Here is a 20,642-nt window from a genome sequence, read left to right on the forward strand (position 1 = left end):
AATAGTTTCCATTATATAGGGAATAGTGTGTCTTTTGGGATGCCCGTCGTGTTCAGCCTGTGAGAAGTCGTATTTTCTTTCCTCTGTTTCCAGTTTATTTCTATAACTTTGGCTGGAAGGACTACGGCGTGGCATCCCTGACTACTATACTGGACATGGTAAAGGTGATGTCGTTCGCCATCCAGGAGGGAAAGATGGCCGTGCACTGTCACGCCGGCCTCGGGAGGACAGGTACATAAAATATACCCAATCATAACGTCACATGGCTGGGCAGAACAGGACAGGTATGTTATATTGGGCTAGGGAGGACAGGGTACATTATAATGGGCTGGGGAGGACAGGGTACATTATAATGGACTGGGGTGGACAGGGTACATTATAATGGGCTGGGGAGGACAGGGTACATTATAATGGACTGGGGTGGACAGGGTACATTATAATGGGCTGGGGAGGACAGGGTACATTATAATGGGCTGGGGAGGACAGGGTACATTAGAATGGGCTGGGGAGGACAGGGTACATTATAATGGACTGGGGTGGACAGGGTACATTATAATGGGCTGGGGAGGACAGGGTACATTATAATGGGCTGGGGAGGACAGGGTACATTATAATGGGCTGGGGAGGACAGGGTACATTATAATGGGGGGGAGGACAGGGTACATTATAATGGGGTGGACAGGGTACATTATAATGGGGGGGCAGGACAGGGTACATTATAATGGGGGGGCAGGACAGGGTACATTATAATGGGCTGGGGAGGACAGGGTACATTATAATGGGCTGGGGAGGACAGGGTACATTATAATGGACTGGGGAGGACAGGGTACATTATAATGGGCTGGGGAGGACAGGGTACATTATAATGGGCTGGGGAGGATAGGGTACATTATAATGGGCTGGGAGGACAGGGTACATTATAATGGGGGGCAGGACAGGGTACATTATAATGGGCTGGGGAGGACAGGGTACATTATAATGGACTGGGGTGGACAGGGTACATTATAATGGGCTGGGGAGGACAGGGTACATTATAATGGGCTGGGGAGGACAGGGTACATTATAATGGGCTGGGGAGGACAGGGTACATTATAATGGGGGGGAGGACAGGGTACATTATAATGGGGTGGACAGGGTACATTATAATGGGGGGGCAGGACAGGGTACATTATAATGGGGAGGACAGGGTACATTATAATGGGCTGGGGAGGACAGGGTACATTATAATGGACTGGGGAGGACAGGGTACATTATAATGGACTGGGGAGGACAGGGTACATTATAATGGACTGGGGAGGACAGGGTACATTATAATGGGCTGGGGAGGACAGGGTACATTATAATGGGCTGGGGAGGATAGGGTACATTATAATGGGCTGGGAGGACAGGGTACATTATAATGGGGGGCAGGACAGGGTACATTATAATGGACTGGGGAGGACAGGGTACATTATAATGGGGGCGAGGACACGGTACATTATAATGGGCTGGGGAGGACAGGGTACATTATAATGGGCTGGGGAGGACAGGGTACATTATAATGGGCTGGGGAGGATAGGGTACATTATAATGGGCTGGGAGGACAGGGTACATTATAATGGGGGGCAGGACAGGGTACATTATAATGGACTGGGGAGGACAGGGTACATTATAATGGGGGCGAGGACACGGTACATTATAATGGGCTGGGGAGGACAGGGTACATTATAATGGGGGGGGAGGACAGGGTACATTATAATGGGCTGGGGAGGACAGGGTACATTATAATGGGGGGGAGGACAGGGTACATTATAATGGGTTGGGGAGGACAGGGTACATTATAATGGGCTGGGCAGAACAGGACAGGGTACATTATAATGGACTGGGGAGGACAGGGTACATTATAATGGGCTGGGGAGGACAGGGTACATTATAATGGGGGGGAGGACAGGGTACATTATAATGGGGTGTACAGGGTACATTATAATGGGCTGGGGAGGACAGGGTACATTATAATGGGGGGGGAGGACAGGGTACATTATAATGGGGGGGAGGACAGGGTACATTATAATGGACTGGGGTGTACAGGGTACATTATAATGGGCTGGGGAGGACAGGGTACATTATAATGGGGGGGAGGACAGGGTACATTATAATGGGGTGGACAGGGTACATTATAATGGGGGGGCAGGACAGGGTACATTATAATGGGGAGGACAGGGTACATTATAATGGGGAGGACAGGGTACATTATAATGGGCTGGGGAGGACAGGGTACATTATAATGGGCTGGGGAGGACAGGGTACATTATAATGGGCTGGGGAGGACAGGGTACATTATAATGGGCTGGGGAGGACAGGGTACATTATAATGGGCTGGGGAGGACAGGGTACATTATAATGGGGGGAGGACAGGGTACATTATAATGGGCTGGGGAGGACAGGGTACATTATAGTGGGCTGGGGAGGACAGGGTACATTATAATGGGGTGGACAGGGTACATTATTATGGACTGGGGAGGACAGTGTACATTATAATGGGCTGGGGAGGATAGGGTACATTATAATGGGGGGGGAGGGTACATTATAATGGGCTGGGGAGGACAGGGTACATTATAATGGGCTGGGGAGGATAGGGTACATTATAATGGGCTGGGAGGACAGGGTACATTATAATGGGGGGCAGGACAGGGTACATTATAATGGACTGGGGAGGACAGGGTACATTATAATGGGGGCGAGGACAGGGTACATTATAATGGGCTGGGGAGGGTACAGTATAATGGGCTGGGGAGGACAGGGTACATTATAATGGGCTGGGGAGGACTGGGTACATTATAATGGGCTGGGGAGGACAGGGTACATTATAATGGGCTGGGGAGGACAGGGTACATTATAATGGGCTGGGGAGGACAGGGTACATTATAATGGGCTGGGGAGGACAGGGTACATTATAATGGGGAGGACAGGGTACATTGTAATGGGCTGGGGAGGACAGGGTACATTGTAATGGACTGGGGAGGACAGGGTACATTATAATGGACTGGGGAGGACAGGGTACATTATAATGGACTGGGGAGGACAGGGTACATTATAATGGACTGGGGAGGACAGGGTACATTATAATGGGCTGGGGATGTCAGGGTACATTATAATGGGCTGGGGAGGATAGGGTACATTATAATGGGCTGGGAGGACAGGGTACATTATAATGGGGGGCAGGACAGGGTACATTATAATGGACTGGGGAGGACAGGGTACATTATAATGGGGGGCGAGGACAGGGTACATTATAATGGGCTGGGGAGGACAGGGTACATTATAATGGGGGGGGAGGACAGGGTACATTATAATGGGCTGGGGAGGACAGGGTACATTATAATGGGGGGAGGACAGGGTACATTATAATGGGTTGGGGAGGACAGGGTACATTATAATGGGCTGGGCAGAACAGGACAGGGTACATTATGATGGACTGGGGAGGACAGGGTACATTATAATGGGCTGGGGAGGACAGGGTACATTATAATGGGGGGGGAGGACAGGGTACATTATAATGGGGTGGACAGGGTACATTATAATGGGCTGGGGAGGACAGAGTACATTATAATGGGGGGGAGGACAGGGTACATTATAATGGGGGGGGAGGACAGGGTACATTATAATGGGGTGGACAGGGTACATTATAATGGGGGGGGCAGGACAGGGTACATTATAATGGGGAGGACAGGGTACATTATAATGGGCTGGGGAGGACCGGGTACATTATAATGGGCTGGGGAGGACAGGGTACATTATAATGGGCTGGGGAGGACAGGGTACATTATAATGGGGGGGAGGACAGGGTACATTATAATGGGCTGGGGAGGACAGGGTACATTATAGTGGGCTGGGGAGGACAGGGTACATTATAATGGGCTGGGGAGGACAGGGTACATTATAATGGGGTGGACAGGGTACATTATAATGGACTGGGGAGGACAGGGTACATTATAATGGGCTGGGGAGGATAGGGTACATTATAATGGGGGGGGAGGGTACATTATAATGGGCTGGGGAGGACAGGGTACATTATAATGGGCTGGGGAGGATAGGGTACATTATAATGGGCTGGGAGGACAGGGTACATTATAGTGGGGGGCAGGACAGGGTACATTATAATGGACTGGGGAGGACAGGGTACATTATAATGGGGGGCGAGTACAGGGTACATTATAATGGGCTGGGAGAGGACAGGGTACATTATAATGGGCTGGGGAGGACAGGGTACATTATAATGGGCTGGGGAGAACAGGACAGGGTACATTATAATGGGCTGGGGAGGACAGGGTACATTATAATGGGCTGGGGAGGACAGGGTACATTATAATGGGCTGGGGAGGACAGGGTACATTATAATGGGCTGGGGAGGACAGGGTACATTATAATGGGCTGGGGAGGACAGGGTACATTATAATGGGCTGGGGAGGACAGGGTACATTATAATGGGGGGGAGGACAGGGTACATTATAATGGGGTGGACAGGGTACATTATAATGGGCTGGGGAGGACAGGGTACATTATAATGGGGGGGGAGGACAGGGTACATTATAATGGACTGGGGAGGACAGGGTACATTATAATGGGCTGGGGAGGACAGGGTACATTATAATGGACTGGGGTGTACAGGGTACATTATAATGGGCTGGGGAGGACAGGGTACATTATAATGGGGGGGGAGGACAGGGTACATTATAATTGGGTGGACAGGGTACATTATAATGGGGGGGCAGGACAGGGTACATTATAATGGGGGGGCAGGACAGGGTACATTATAATGGGGGGGGCAGGACAGGGTACATTATAATGGGGGGGCAGGACAGGGTACATTATAATGGGGAGGACAGGGTACATTATAATGGGGAGGACAGGGTACATTATAATGGGCTGGGGAGGACAGGGTACATTATAATGGGCTGGGGAGGACAGGGTACATTATAATGGGCTGGGGAGGACAGGGTACATTATAATGGGCTGGGGAGGACAGGGTACATTATAATGGGCTGGGGAGGACAGGGTACATTATAATGGACTGGGGAGGACAGGGTACATTATAATGGGCTGGGGAGGATAGGGTACATTATAATGGGGGGGAGGACAGGGTACATTATAATGGGCTGGGGAGGACAGGGTACATTATAATGGGCTGGGGAAGACAGGGTACATTATAATGGGGGGGAGGACAGGGTACATTATAATGGGCTGGGGAGGACAGGGTACATTATAATGGGCTGGGGAGGACTGGGTACATTATAATGGGCTGGGGAGGACAGGGTACATTATAATGGGCTGGGGAGGACAGGGTACATTATAATGGGCTGGGAAGGACAGGGTATATTATAATGGGCTGGGGAGGACAGGGTACATTATAATGGGCTGGGGAGGACAGGGTACATTATAATGGGCTGGGGAGGACAGGGTACATTATAATGGGCTGGGGAGGACAGGGTACATTATAATGGACTGGGGAGGACTGGGTACATTATAATGGGCTGGGGAGGACTGGGTACATTATAATGGGCTGGGGAGGACAGGGTACATTATAATGGGCTGGGGAGGACTGTGTACATTATAATGGGGTGGACAGGGTACATTATAATGGGCTGGGGAGGACAGGGTACATTATAATGGGGTGGACAGGGTACATTATAATGGGCTGGGGAGGACAGGGTACATTATAATGGGCTGGGGAGGACTGGTTACATTATAATGGGCTGGGGAGGACTGGTTACATTATAATGGGCTGGGGTGGACAGGGTACATTATAATGGGCTGGGGAGGACTGGTTACATTATAATGGGCTGGGGTGGACAGGGTACATTATAATGGGGTGGACAGGGTACATTATAATGGGCTGGGGAGGACAGGGTACATTATAATGGGGTGGACAGGGTACATTATAATGGGCTGGGGAGGACAGGGTATATTATAATGGGGTGGGGAGGACAGGGTACATTATAATGGGCTGGGGAGGACAGGGTACATTATAATGGGCTGGGCAGAACAGGACAGGGTACATTAAAATGGGCTGGGGTGGACAGGGTACATTATAATGGGCTGGGGAGGACAGGGTACATTATAATGGGCTGGGGAGGACAGGGTACATTATAATGGACTGGGGAGGACAGGGTACATTATAATTGACTAGGGCGGACAGGGTACATTATAATGGGCTGGGGAGGACAGGGTACATTATAATGGGCTGGGGAGGACAGGGTACATTATAATGGACTGGGGAGGACTGGGTACATTATAATGGGCTGGGGAGGACAGGGTACATTATAATGGGCTGGGGAGGACAGGGTACATTATAATGGGGTGGACAGGTTACATTATAATGGGCTGGGGAGGACAGGGTACATTATAATGGGGTGGACAGGGTACATTATAATGGGCTGGGGAGGACAGGGTACATTATAATGGGCTGGGGTGGACAGGGTACATTATAATGGGCTGGGGAGGACAGGGTACATTATAATGGGCTGGGGAGGACTGGTTACATTATAATGGGCTGGGGAGGACTGGTTACATTATAATGGGCTGGGGAGGGTAAATTATAATGGGCTGGGGTGGACAGGGTACATTATAATGGGCTGGGGAGGACAGGGTACATTATAATGGGCTGGGGAGGACAGGGTACATTATAATGGACTGGGGAGGACAGGGTACATTATAATGGGCTGGGGAGGACTGGGTACATTATAATGGGCTGGGGAGGACTGGGTACATTATAATGGGCTGGGGAGGACTGGGTACATTATAATGGGCTGGGGAGGACAGGGTACATTATAATGGGCTGGGGAGGACAGGGTACATTATAATGGGCTGGGGAGGACAGGGTACATTATAATGGGCTGGGGAGGACCGGGTACATTATAATGGGCTGGGGGGACAGGGTACATTATAATGGGCGGGGGAGGACTGGGTACATTATAATGGGCTGGGGAGGACAGGGTACATTATAATGGGGGGGGAGGACAGGGTACATTATAATGGGCTGGGGAGGACAGGGTACATTATAATGGGCTGGGGAGGACTGGGTACATTATAATGGGCTGGGGAGGACAGGGTACATTATAATGGGCTGGACAGGGTACATTATAATGGGCTGGGGAGGACAGGGTACATTATAATGGGCTGGGGAGGACTGGGTACATTATAATGGGCTGGGGAGGACTGGGTACATTATAATGGGCTGGGGAGGACTGGTTACATTATAATGGGCTGGGGTGGACTGGGTACATTATAATGGGCTGGGGAGGACAGGGTACATTATAATGGGCTGGGGAGGACAGGGTACATTATAATGGGCTGGGGAGGACAGGGTACATTATAATGGGCTGGGGAGGACTGGTTGTGTAAACCATCATTTCATCAAATTGTTTATTATCCAATGCTTAGTTTATTTATTTTGCACAGAAAAAAAAAAATCCTTTCATTAATTAAAATGTGAAATAAAAACATTTGAAGAATTTATCCTTTTTTCACACCCTATTTGTGACCCGTTCACAGTAGAGGCATTTGAACTGATTTAAAAATATATACACTGCTCAAAAAAATAAAGGGAACACTTAAACAACACAATGTAACTCCAAGTCAATCACACTTCTGTGAAATCAAACTGTCCACTTAGGAAGCAACACTGATTGACAATAAATTTCACATGCTGTTGTGCAAATGGAATAGACAACAGCTGGAAATTATAGGCAATTAGCAAGACACCCCCAATAAAGGAGTGGTTCTGCAGGTGGGGACCACAGACCACTTCTCAGTTCCTATGCTTCCTGGCTAATGTTTTGGTCACTTTTGAATGCTGGCGGTGCTTTCACTCTAGTGGTAGCATGAGACGGAGTCTACAACCCACACAAGTGGCTCAGGTACTGCAGCTCATCCAGGATGGCACATCAATGCGAGCTGTGGCAAGAAGGTTTGCTGTGTCAGTCAGCGTAGTGTCCAGAGCATGGAGGCGCTACCAGGAGACAGGCCAGTACATCAGGAGATGTGGAGGAGGCCGTAGGAGGGCATTAACCCAGCAGCAGGACCGCTACCTCCGCCTTTGTGCAAGGAGGAGCAGGAGGAGCACTGCCAGAGCCCTGCAAAATGACCTCCAGCAGGCCACAAATGTGCATGTGTCTGCTCAAACGGTCAGAAACAGACTCCATGAGGGTGGTATGAGGGCCCGACGTCCACAGGTGGGGGTTGTGCTTACAGCTCAGCACCGTGCAGGACGTTTGGCATTTGCCAGAGAACACCAAGATTGGCAAATTCGCCACTGGCGCCCTGTGCTTTTCACAGATGAAAGCAGGTTCACACTGAGCACGTGACAGACATGACAGAGTCTGGAGACGCCGTGGAGAACGTTCTGCTGCCTGCAATATCCTCCAGCATGACCGGTTTGGCGGTGGGTCAGTCATGGTGTGGGGTGGCATTTCTTTGGGGGGCCGCACATCCCTCCATGTGCTCGCCAGAGGTAGCCTGACTGCCATTAGGTACCGAGATGAGATCCTCAGACCCCTTGTGAGACCATATGCTGGTGCGGTTGGCCCTGGGTTCCTCCTAATGCAAGACAATGCTAGACCTCATGTGGCTGGAGTGTGTCAGCAGTTCCGGCAGAGGAAGGCATTGATGCTATGGACTGGCCCGCCCGTTCCCCAGACCTGAATCCAATTGAGCACATCTGGGACATCATGTCTCGCTCCATCCACCAACGCCACGTTGCACCACAGACTGTCCAGGAGTTGGCGGATGCTTTAGTCCAGGTCTGGGAGGAGATCCCTCAGGAGACCATCCGCCACCTCATCAGGAGCATGCCCAGGCGTTGTAGGGAGGTCATACAGGCACGTGGAGGCCACACACACTACTGAGCCTCAATTTGACTTGTTTTAAGGACATTACATCAAATATGGATCAGCCTGTAGTGTGGTTTTCCACTTTAATTTTGAGTGTGACTGCAAATCCAGACCTCCATGGGTTGATAAATTGATTTCCATTGATTATTTTTGTGTGATTTTGTTGTCAGCACATTCAACTATGTAAAGAAAAAAGTATTTAATAAGATTATTTCTTTCATTCAGATCTAGGATGTGTTGTTTAAGTGTTACTGGCGTATTACTGTGTTTACCAGGTGTGTTACTGTGTTAACCAGGTGTGTTACTGTGTTAACCAGGTGTGTTACTGGTGTGTTACTGTGTTAACCAGGTGTGTTACTGGCGTGTTATCTGGTCTTCACCTCTCGTATGAGTGCGGACCAGGCCATCCTGTTTGTCAGAGCCAAGCGGCCCAACTCCATCCAGACCCGAGGCCAGCTGCTGTGTGTCCGGGAGTTCGCCCAGTTCCTGGTTCCGTTGAGGAACGTGTTCTCCTGCGCAGAACCCCGGGCCAACGCCGTTACGCTGTCCCAGTACCTGACTCGCCAACGCCACCTTCTGCACGGGTACGAGGCGAGGCAGATGAAGAACGTGCCAAAGATCGTCCAGCTGGTCTGCAAGGTCCTCCTGGACATCGCTGCCAATAGACAGGTAATACATTATTATGGTATTAGAGACAGGTAATACATTATTATGGTATTATAGACAGGTAATACATTATTATGGTATTATAGACAGGTAATACATTATTATGGTAGAGATGGGTAATACATTATTATGGTATTATAGACAGGTAATACATTATTATGGTAGAGATGGGTAATACATTATTATGGTATTATAGACAGGTAATACATTATTATGGTATTATAGACAGGTAATACATTATTATGGTATAATAGACAGGTAATACATTATTATGGTATTATAGACAGGTAATACATTATTATGGTATTATAGACAGGTAATACATTATTATGGTATTATAGACAGGTAATACATTATTATGGTAGAGATGGGTAATACATTATTATGGCATAATAGACAGGTAATACATTATTATGGTAGAGACAGGTAATACATTATTATGGTATTATAGACAGGTAATACATTATTATGGTATTATAGACCGGTAATACATTATTATGGTATAATAGACAGGTAATACATTATTATGGTATTATAGACAGGTAATACATTATTATGGTATTATAGACCGGTAATACATTATTATGGTATAATAGACAGGTAATACATTATTATGGTATAATAGACAGGTAATACATTATTATGGTATTATAGACAGGTAATACATTATTATGGTATTATAGACCGGTAATACATTATTATGGTATAATAGACAGGTAATACATTATTATGGTATTATAGACAGGTAATACATTATTATGGTATTATAGACAGGTAATACATTATTATGGTATTATAGACAGGTAATACATTATTATGGTATAATAGACAGGTAATACATTATTATGGTATAATAGACAGGTAATACATTATTATGGTATTATAGACAGGTAATACATTATTATGGTATTATAGACAGGTAATATATTATTATGGTAGAGATGGGTAATACATTATTATGGCATAATAGACAGGTAATACATTATTATGGTAGAGATGGGTAATACATTATTATGGTATTATAGACAGGTAATAATACAGTAAAACATTATGGTATTGTAAACGGGTAATACATTCATCAAATCAAATGTATTTATATAGCCCTTCTTACATCAGCTGATATCTCAAAGTGCTGTACAGAAACCCAGCCTAAAACCCCAAACAGCAAGCAATGCAGGTGTAGAAGCACGGTGGCTAGGAAAAACTCCCTAGAAAGGCCAGAACCTAGGAAGAAACCTAGAGAGGAACCAGGCTATGAGGGGTGGCCAGTCCTCTTCTGGCTGTGCCGGGTGGAGATTTTAACAGAACATGGCCAAGATGTTCAAATGTTCATAAATGACCAGCATGGTCAAATAATAATCACAGTGGTTGTCGAGGGTGCAAAAGGTCAGCACCTCAGGAGTAAATGTCAGTTGGCTTTTCATAGCCGATCATTGAGAGTATCTCTACCGCTCCTGCTGTCTCTAGAGAGTTGAAAACAGGAGGTCTGGGACAGGTAGCACGTCCGGTGAACAGGTCAGGGTTCCATAGCCGCAGGGAGAACAGTTGAAACTGGAGCAGCAGCACGACCAGGTGGACTGGGGACAGCAAGGAGTCATCATGCCAGGCAGTCCTGAGGCATGGTCCTAGGGCTCAGGTCCTCCGAGAGAAAGAAAGAAAGAGAGAAAGAGAGAATTAGAGAGAGCATATTTAAATTCACACAGGACACCGGATAAGACAAGAGAAATACTCCAGATATAACAGACTGACCCTAGCCCCCCGACACAAACTACTGCAGCATAAATACTGGAGGCTGAGACAGGAGGGGACAGGAGACACTGTGGCCCCATCCGATGATACCCCCGGACAGGGCCAAACAGGCAGGATATAACCCCACCCACTTTGCCAAAGCACAGCCCCCACACCACTAGAGGGATATCTTCAACCACCAACTTACCATCCTGAGACAAGGTCGAGTATAGCCCACAAAGATCTCCGCCATGGCACAACCCAAGGGGGGGCGCCAGCCCAGACAAGAAGATCACGTCAGTGACTCAACCCACTCAAGTGACACACCCCTCCCATGGACGGCATGGAAGAGCACCAGTAAGCCAGTGACTCAGCCCCTGTAATAGGGTTAGAGGCAGAGAATCCCAGTGGAAAGAGGGGAACCGGCAAGGCAGAGACAGCAAGGGCGGTTCGTTGCTCCAGCCTTTCCGTTCACCTTCACACTCCTGGGCCAGACTACACTCAATCATAGGACCGACTGAAGAGATGAGTCTTCAGTAAAGACTTAAAGGTTGAGACTGAGTCTGCGTCTCTCACATGGGTAGGCAGACCATTCCATAAAAATGGAGCTCTATAGGAGAAAGCCCCGCCTCCAGCTGTTTGCTTAGAAATTCTATGGACAATTAGGAGGCCTGCGTCTTGTGACCGTAGCGTACGTGTAGGTATGTACGGCAGGACCAAATCGGAAAGATAGGTAGGAGCAAGCCCATATAATGCTTTGTAGGTTAGCAGTAAAACCTTGAAATCAGCCCTTGCCTTAACAGGAAGCCAGTGTAGGGAGGCTAACACTGGAGTAATATGATCAATTTTTTTGGTTCTAGTCAGGATTCTAGCAGCCGTATTTAGCACTAACTGAAGTTTATTTAGTGCTTTATCCGGGTAGCCGGAAAGTAGAGCATTGCAGTAGTCCAGCCTAGAAGTAACAAAGGCATGGATTAATTTTTCTGCATCATTTTTGGACAGAAAATTTCTGATTTTTGCAATATTACGTAGATGGAAAAAAGCTGTCCTTGAAACAGTCTTGATATGTTCTTCAAAAAGAGAGATCAGGGTCCAGAGTAACGCTCGAGGTCCTTCACAGTTTTATTTGAGACGACTGTACAACCATCCAGATTAATTGTCAGATTCAACAGAAGATCTCTTTGTTTCTTGGGACCTAGAACAAGCATCTCTCTTTTGTCCGAGTTTAAAAATAGAAAGTTTGCAGCCATCCACTTCCTTATGTCTGAAACACAGGCTTCCAGCGAGGGCAATTTTGTGGCTTCACCACGTTTCATTGAAATGTACAGCTGTGTGTCGTCCGCATAGCAGTGAAATTTAACATTATGTTTTCGAATGACATCCCCAAGAGGTAAAATATATAATGAAAACAATAGTTATTATGGTATAATAGACCGGTACTTTATTATGGTATTATAGACAGGTAATAATACATTGTGTTATTATAGACAGGTAATACATTATTATGGTATTATAGACAGGTAATACATTATTATGGTATAATAGACAGGTAATACATTATTATGGTATAATAGAGATGGGTAATACATTATTATGGTAGAGATGGGTAATACATTATTATGGCATAATAGACAGGTAAAAAACAAAATAATACTGTTTTTGAAGGTGGTGGTGGTGGAGGTTTCAGACCTGACTGGTGATGATGATGATGTTATTGAAGGTGGTGGAGGAGGTTTCAGACCTGACTGGTGATGATGATGATGTTATTGAAGGTGGTGGAGGAGGTTTCAGACCTGACTGGTGATGATGATGATGTTATTGAAGGTGGTGGTGGAGGAGGTTTCAGACCTGACTGGTGATGATGATGATGTTATTGAAGGTGGTGGTGGAGGAGGAGGTGTTGGAGGTCCCAGACCTGACAGCGGAGGTGGAGAAGACAGTGTCCCAGCAGGCCATTCAGCTGCTGGGGAAGGAGATGAGAGGGAAGGGCATCCCTGTGCCTTCAGCCCACCTGGCTGGTCCCCGCCCTGAGACAGCCCTAAGCCAGCCTTGTCCACGCCCTGAGACAGCCCTAACCCAGCCTTGTCCACGCCCTGAGACAGCCCTAACCCAGCCTTGTCCACGCCCTGAGACAGCCCTAACCCAGCCTTGTCCACGCCCTGAGACAGCCCTAACCCACACACTACACATGGAACGACCTCTCACTCCAAACCTAGCACTACTCCATGAACCATCGTTACTCTTAGAGCCCCCTCTCAGCCCCGCCCTGGCCCACGACCCAGTTCTGTCCAATGACCAGGAGCTGGACCGTCTGTGGCAGCGGCAGAACAGGGTGGCAGCCTCCCTCCTGAAGCCTCTGCAGCCGGGGAAACGCTTGCTGAGCTACAGTGACTCAGCCCTGTATAAGCTAGATCCCAGGCGAGACCCAGACCAGGAGCAGAACCAGGTCTGGAACATCCCTTGCTGCAATCCTCTGACCCAACACCATTTAGCCACAGCCTGGGAGCCCCCCGCATCCCTTAGCCTCCCTCCACAGCACCACCCCTTCTCCATGGGAGAGCAGACAAGGGACGAGAGGCGAGGAGGACAGGACAGGAGTTCCAAGGAGAGGGATCACCAAACTCAGAAGAACATGTCTCCTCTCTTCCAGAGACGGAAGCAGCTCTGTGAGGGCCAGCGAAGTCTGTCCTTTGGGTTTGGGGGTAGTCTGTCTAAACCCTCAGGAGAAGAGCTGTCAGAGGGGAGGCCGTGGAGAGGAGATATGCCTGTGATGAGCCTTACAAGAGGAGAGGAGTCTGTGTGTGGGGTAGACAGGGCTGGAGACAGAGAGGAAAAAGAGAGGGGGAAGGACGGAGAGGACCCTGTCGTCGTCCTGTATGCTGATCTGTCCCTGGAAGCCAGACGTCTGCTGGTGGCCAGAGCTCTGGCTTTGGGCCTGAATGATGAAGATCTCCACTACAAGGTCTCAGTGTGGCAGGTAAGACATGACAGTTTGACTGGTGTGGCAGGTAAGACATGATAGTTTGACTGGTGTGGCAGGTAAGACATGACAGTTTGACTGGTGTGGCAGGTAAGACATGATCGTTTGACTGGTGTGGCAGGTAAGACATGACAGTTTGACTGGTGTGGCAGGTAAGACATGACCGTTTGACTGGTGTGGCAGGTAAGACATGACCGTTTGACTGGTGTGTGTGTGTATATATAGTGTAAAAATATCGGAGTATTTGTGCACCCAGCTGTATCTTGTTTTGTAACTCTTTATCTGAGTTTCACATTCAGGGTTACATTGTGATTGGTGTTGACCAGACCAGGGTTACATTGTGATTGGTGTTGACCAGACCAGGGTTACATTGTGATTGGTGTTGACCAGACCAGGGTTACATTGTGATTGGTGTTGACCAGACCAGGGTTACATTGTGATTGGTGTTGACCAGACCAGGGTTACATTGTGATTGGTGTTGACCAGACCAGGGTTACATTGTGATTGGTGTTGACCAGACCAGGGTTACATTGTGATTGGTGTTGACCAGGGTTACATTGTGATTGGTGTTGACCAGACCAGGGTTACATTGTGATTGGTGTTGACCAGACCAGGGTTACATTGTGATTGGTGTTGACCAGACCAGGGTTACATTGTGATTGGTGTTGACCAGGGTTACATTGTGATTGGTGTTGACCAGACCAGGGTTACATTGTGATTGGTGTTGACCAGACCAGGGTTACATTGTGATTGGTGTTGACCAGACCAGGGTTACATTGTGATTGGTGTTGACCAGACCAGGGTTACATTGTGATTGGTGTTGACCAGACCAGGGTTACATTGTGATTGGTGTTGACCAGACCAGGGTTACATTGTGATTGGTGTTGACCAGACCAGGGTTACATTGTGATTGGTGTTGACCAGACCAGGGTTACATTGTGATTGGTGTTGACCAGGGTTACATTGTGATTGGTGTTGACCAGACCAGGGTTACATTGTGATTGGTGTTGACCAGACCTGGGTTACATTGTGATTGGTGTTGACCAGACCTGGGTTCAGATACTATTTGAAATACTTTCAGCGTTTTCTTTAGGCTACCTGGAGTGCCAGGTTGGCGCGTGCCAGTTTGGAGTGCCAGGTTGGCGCGTGCCAGGTTGGCGTGTGTCAGGTTGGCGTGTGCCAGGTTGGCGTGTGTCAGGTTGGCGTGTGTCAGGTTGGCGTGCCAGGTTGGCGTGTGCCAGGTTGGCGTGCCAGGTTGGCGTGTGCCAGGTTGGCGTGTGCCAGGTTGGCGTGTGCCAGGTTGGCGTGTGCCAGGTTGGCGTGTGTCAGGTTGGCGTGCCAGGTTGGCGTGTGTCAGGTTGGCGTGTGTCAGGTTGGCGTGCCAGGTTGGCGTGTGTCAGGTTGGCGTGTGCCAGGTTGGCGTGCCAGGTTGGCGTGTGCCAGGTTAGCGTGTGCCAGGTTGGCGTGTGCCAGGTTGGCGTGCCAGGTTGGCGTGTGCCAGGTTGGCGTGCCAGGTTGGCGTGTGCCAGGTTGGCGTGCCAGGTTGGCGTGTGCCAGGTTGGCGTGTGCCAGGTTGGCGCGTGCCAGGTTGGCGGCGTGCCAGGTTGGCGCGTGCCAGGTTGGCGCGTGCCAGGTTGGCGCGTGCCAGGTTGCGCGTGCCAGGTTGGCGTGTGCCAGGTTGGCGTGTGCCAGGTTGGCGTGTGTCAGGTTGGCGTGTGCCAGGTTGGCGCGTGCCAGGTTGGCGTGCCAGGTTGGCGCGTGCCAGGTTGGCGCGTGGCAGGTTGGCGCGTGCCAGGTTGGCGCGTGCCAGGTTGGCGTGCCAGGTTGGCGTGTGTCAGGTTGGCGTGTGCCAGGTTGGCGTGTGCCAGGTTGGCGTGTGCCAGGTTGGCGTGTGTCAGGTTGGCGTGTGCCAGGTTGGCGTGTGCCAGGTTGGCGTGTCAGGTTGGCGCGTGCCAGGTTGGCGCGTGCCAGGTTGGCGCGTGCCAGGTTGGCGCGTGCCAGGTTGGCGCGTGCCAGGTTGGCGCGTGCCAGGTTGGCGTTGTGCCAGGTTGGCGTCGTGCCAGGTTGGCGTGCCAGGTTGGCGCGGTTTAAATTTGTGGGACTTTTCTCTATTTCTTCCGTTGCAATAGGCAGCTCAATGAAACACAGATGAAGTATTTTAACCCAGGTGTGATGTTGACTACTAATACAATAGTGTGTGTGTGTGTGTGTGTGTGTGGTCCGACAGACAGAGCTGAACTCCAGAGAAGGGGCCTGGGAGAGGCTGAGTCTAGAGAGAGACCCTATGGTGCTGGCTGGACTCATGTGGTCCTGGCTGGAGCAGCTCAAAGAGCCAATCATCTCCTCTCAGGATGTCCAGGCCCTGGGCCAGAAAAACTACAACTCCCAGCATGCACTCAACTCTCTGGAGAAGGTATGATGATGTCATATACATTGCCTTCGGTATGTATTCGGACACCTTGACTTTTTCCACATTTTGTTACGTTACAGCTTTATTCTAAAAATGGATTAAATAAATAAAAAATCTACACACAATATCCCATAATGACAGTGAAAACAGGTTCTTAGACATTTTTTGCAAATATGGGTTGTTGTGTGTTTAATATGGGTTGTACAGTGTGGTTAATGTGGGGTACAGCGTGGTTAATGTGGGGTACAGGGTACAGCGTGGTTAATATGGGGTACAGGGTACAGCATGGTTAATATGGGGTACAGGGTACAGAGTGGTTAATGTGGGGTACAGGGTACAGCGTGGTTAATGTGGGGTACAGCGTGGTTAATGTGGGGTACATCGTGGTTAATATGGGGTACAGCATGGTTAATATGGGGTACAGCATGGTTAATGTGGGGTACAGCGTGGTTAATGTGGGGTACAGCGTGGTTAATGTGGGGTACAGCGTGGTTAATGTGGGGTACAGCGTGGTTAATGTGGGGTACAGCGTGGTTAATGTGGGGTACAGCGTGGTTAATGTGGGGTACAGGGTACAGCGTGGTTAATATGGGGTACAGGGTACAGCGTGGTTAATATGGGGTACAGGGTACAGCGTGGTTAATATGGGGTACAGGGTACAGCATGGTTAATATGGGGTACAGGGTACAGCATGGTTAATATGGGGTACAGGGTACAGCATGGTTAATATGGGGTACAGGGTACAGCATGGTTAATATGGGGTACAGGGTACAGCATGGTTAATATGGGGTACAGGGTACAGCATGGTTAATATGGGGTACAGCGTGGTTAATGTGGGGTACAGCGTGGTTAATGTGGGGTACAGCGTGGTTAATGTGGGGTACAGCGTGGTTAATGTGGGGTACAGCGTGGTTAATGTGGGGACAGGGTACAGCGTGGTTAATATGGGGTACAGGGTACAGCGTGGTTAATATGGGGTACAGGGTACAGCGTGGTTAATGTGGGGTACAGGGTACAGCGTGGTTAATGTGGGGTACAGCGTGGTTAATATGGGGTACAGCGTGGTTAATATGGGGTACAGCGTGGTTAATGTGGGGTACAGCGTGGTTAATGTGGGGTACAGCGTGGTTAATGTGGGGTACAGCGTGGTTAATGTGGGGTACAGCGTGGTTAATGTGGGGTACAGCGTGGTTAATGTGGGGTACAGGGTACAGCGTGGTTAATATGGGGTACAGGGTACAGCGTGGTTAATATGGGGTACAGGGTACAGCGTGGTTAATATGGGGTACAGGGTACAGCGTGGTTAATGTGGGGTACAGGGTACAGCGTGGTTAATGTGGGGTACATCGTGGTTAATATGGGGTACAGCATGGTTAATGTGGGGTACAGCGTGGTTAATGTGGGGTACAGCGTGGTTAATGTGGGGTACAGCGTGGTTAATGTGGGGTACAGCGTGGTTAATGTGGGGTACAGCGTGGTTAATGTGGGGTACAGGGTGGTTAATGTGGGGTACAGGGTACAGCGTGGTTAATATGGGGTACAGGGTACAGCGTGGTTAATATGGGGTACAGGGTACAGCGTGGTTAATATGGGGTACAGGGTACAGCGTGGTTAATATGGGGTACAGGGTACAGCATGGTTAATATGGGGTACAGGGTACAGCATGGTTAATATGGGGTACAGGGTACAGCATGGTTAATATGGGGTACAGGGTACAGCATGGTTAATATGGGGTACAGGGTACAGCATGGTTAATGTGGGGTACAGCGTGGTTAATATGGGGTACAGCGTGGTTAATGTGGGGTACAGCGTGGTTAATGTGGGGTACAGCGTGGTTAATGTGGGGTACAGCGTGGTTAATGTGGGGTACAGCGTGGTTAATGTGGGTTGTTGCGTGGTTAATGTGGGGTACAGCGTGGTTAATGTGGGGTACAGCGTGGTTAATATGGGGTACAGCGTGGTTAATATGGGGTACAGGGTACAGCGTGGTTAATGTGGGGTACAGCGTGGTTAATGTGGTGTACAGCGTGGTTAATGTGGGGTACAGCGTGGTTAATGTGGGGTACAGCGTGGTTAATGTGGGGTACAGGGTACAGCGTGGTTAATGTGGGGTACAGCGTGGTTAATGTGGGGTACAGCGTGGTTAATGTGGGGTACAGCGTGGTTAATGTGGGGTACAGCGTGGTTAATGTGGGGTACAGCGTGGTTAATGTGGGGTACAGCGTGGTTAATGTGGGGTACAGGGTACAGCGTGGTTAATGTGGGGTACAGCGTGGTTAATGTGGGGTACAGCGTGGTTAATGTGGGGTACAGCGTGGTTAATGTGGGGTACAGCGTGGTTAATGTGGGGTACAGCGTGGTTAATGTGGGGTACAGCGTGGTTAATGTGGGGTACAGCGTGGTTAATGTGGGGTACAGCGTGGTTAATGTGGGGTACAGCGTGGTTAATGTGGGGTACAGCGTGGTTAATGTGGGGTACAGCGTGGTTAATGTGGGGTACAGCGTGGTTAATGTGGGGTACAGCGTGGTTAATGTGGGGTACAGCGTGGTTAATGTGGGCTACAGCATGGTTAATGTGGGGTACAGGGTACAGCGTGGTTAATGTGGGGTACAGCGTGGTTAATGTGGGGTACAGCGGGGTACAGCGTGGTTAATGTGGGGTACAGCGGGGTCAATGTGGGGTACAGCGTTGTTAATGTAGGGTACAGCGTGGTTAATGTGGGATACAGCGTGGTTAATGTGGGGTACAGCGTGGTTAATGTGAGGTACAGCGTGGTTAATGTGGGGTACAGCGTGGTTAATGTGGGCTACAGCATGGTTAATCTGGGGTACAGGGTACAGCATGGTTAATGTGGGGTACAGGGTACAGCGTGGTTAATGTGGGGTACAGTGTGGTTAATGTGGGATACAGCGTGGTTAATGTGGGGTACAGCGTGGTTAATGTGGGGTACAGCGTGGTTAATGTGGGGTACAGCGTGGTTAATGTGGGGTACAGCGTGGTTAATGTGGGGTACAGCGTGGTTAATGTGGGGTACAGCGTGGTTAATGTGGGCTACAGCATGGTTAATGTGGGGTACAGCGGGGTACAGCGTGGTTAATGTGGGGTACAGCGTGGTTAATGTGGGGTACAGCGTGGTTAATGTGGGGTACAGCGTGGTTAATGTGGGGTACAGCGTGGTTAATGTGGGGTACAGCGTGGTTAATGTGGGGTACAGCGTGGTTAATGTGAGGTACAGCGTGGTTAATGTGGGGTACAGCGTGGTTAATGTGGGCTACAGCATGGTTAATGTGGGGTACAGGGTACAGCATGGTTAATGTGGGGTACAGGGTACAGCGTGGTTAATGTGGGGTACAGCGTGGTTAATATGGGTACAGCGTGTTTAATGTGGGGTACAGCGTGGTTAATGTGGGGTACAGCTGGGTACAGCGTGGTTAATGTGGGGTACAGCGTGGTTAATGTGGGGTACAGCGTGGTTAATGTGGGGTACAGCGTGGTTAATGTGGGGTACAGGGTACAGCGTGGTTAATGTGGGGTACAGCGTGGTTAATGTGGGGTACAGCGTGGTTAATGTGGGCTACAGCATGGTTAATGTGGGGTACAGGGTACAGCATGGTTAATGTGGGGTACAGCGGGTACAGCGTGGTTAATGTGGGGTACAGTGTGGTTAATGTGGGGTACAGCGTGGTTAATGTGGGGTACAGCGTGGTTAATGTGGGGTACAGCGTGGTTAATGTGGGGTACAGCGTGGTTAATGTGGGGTACAGCGTGGTTAATGTGGGGTACAGCGTGGTTAATGTGGGGTACAGCGTGGTTAATGTGGGGTACAGCGTGGTTAATGTGGGGTACAGCGTGGTTAATGTGGGGTACAGCGTGGTTAATGTGGGCTACAGCATGGTTAATGTGGGGTACAGGGTACAGCGTGGTTAATGTGGGGTACAGCGTGGTTAATGTGGGGTACAGCGTGGTTAATGTGGGGTACAGCGGGGTTAA

At 49.3% G+C, this 20,642-nt stretch overlaps 1 protein-coding gene across 2 annotated transcripts in view; it reads left to right on the forward strand.

Annotated features, from left to right (window-relative positions):
- Positions 1 to 20,642, forward strand: part of ptpdc1a (protein tyrosine phosphatase domain containing 1a) — a 77,481-nt gene that overhangs the window by 53,695 nt on the left and 3,144 nt on the right. For both annotated transcript variants that reach the window (XM_045705347.1, XM_045705346.1), the window contains exons 6-9: positions 94 to 231; positions 9,217 to 9,536; positions 13,141 to 14,238; positions 16,469 to 16,654. In XM_045705347.1, coding sequence (XP_045561303.1) covers positions 94 to 231; positions 9,217 to 9,536; positions 13,141 to 14,238; positions 16,469 to 16,654 — 1,742 coding nt within the window. The remainder of the gene's footprint in view (positions 1 to 93; positions 232 to 9,216; positions 9,537 to 13,140; positions 14,239 to 16,468; positions 16,655 to 20,642) is intronic.

The sequence above is a fragment of the Salmo salar genome, chromosome ssa22 (genome assembly GCF_905237065.1).
Source record: "Salmo salar chromosome ssa22, Ssal_v3.1, whole genome shotgun sequence".
Lineage (NCBI taxonomy): Eukaryota > Metazoa > Chordata > Actinopteri > Salmoniformes > Salmonidae > Salmo > Salmo salar.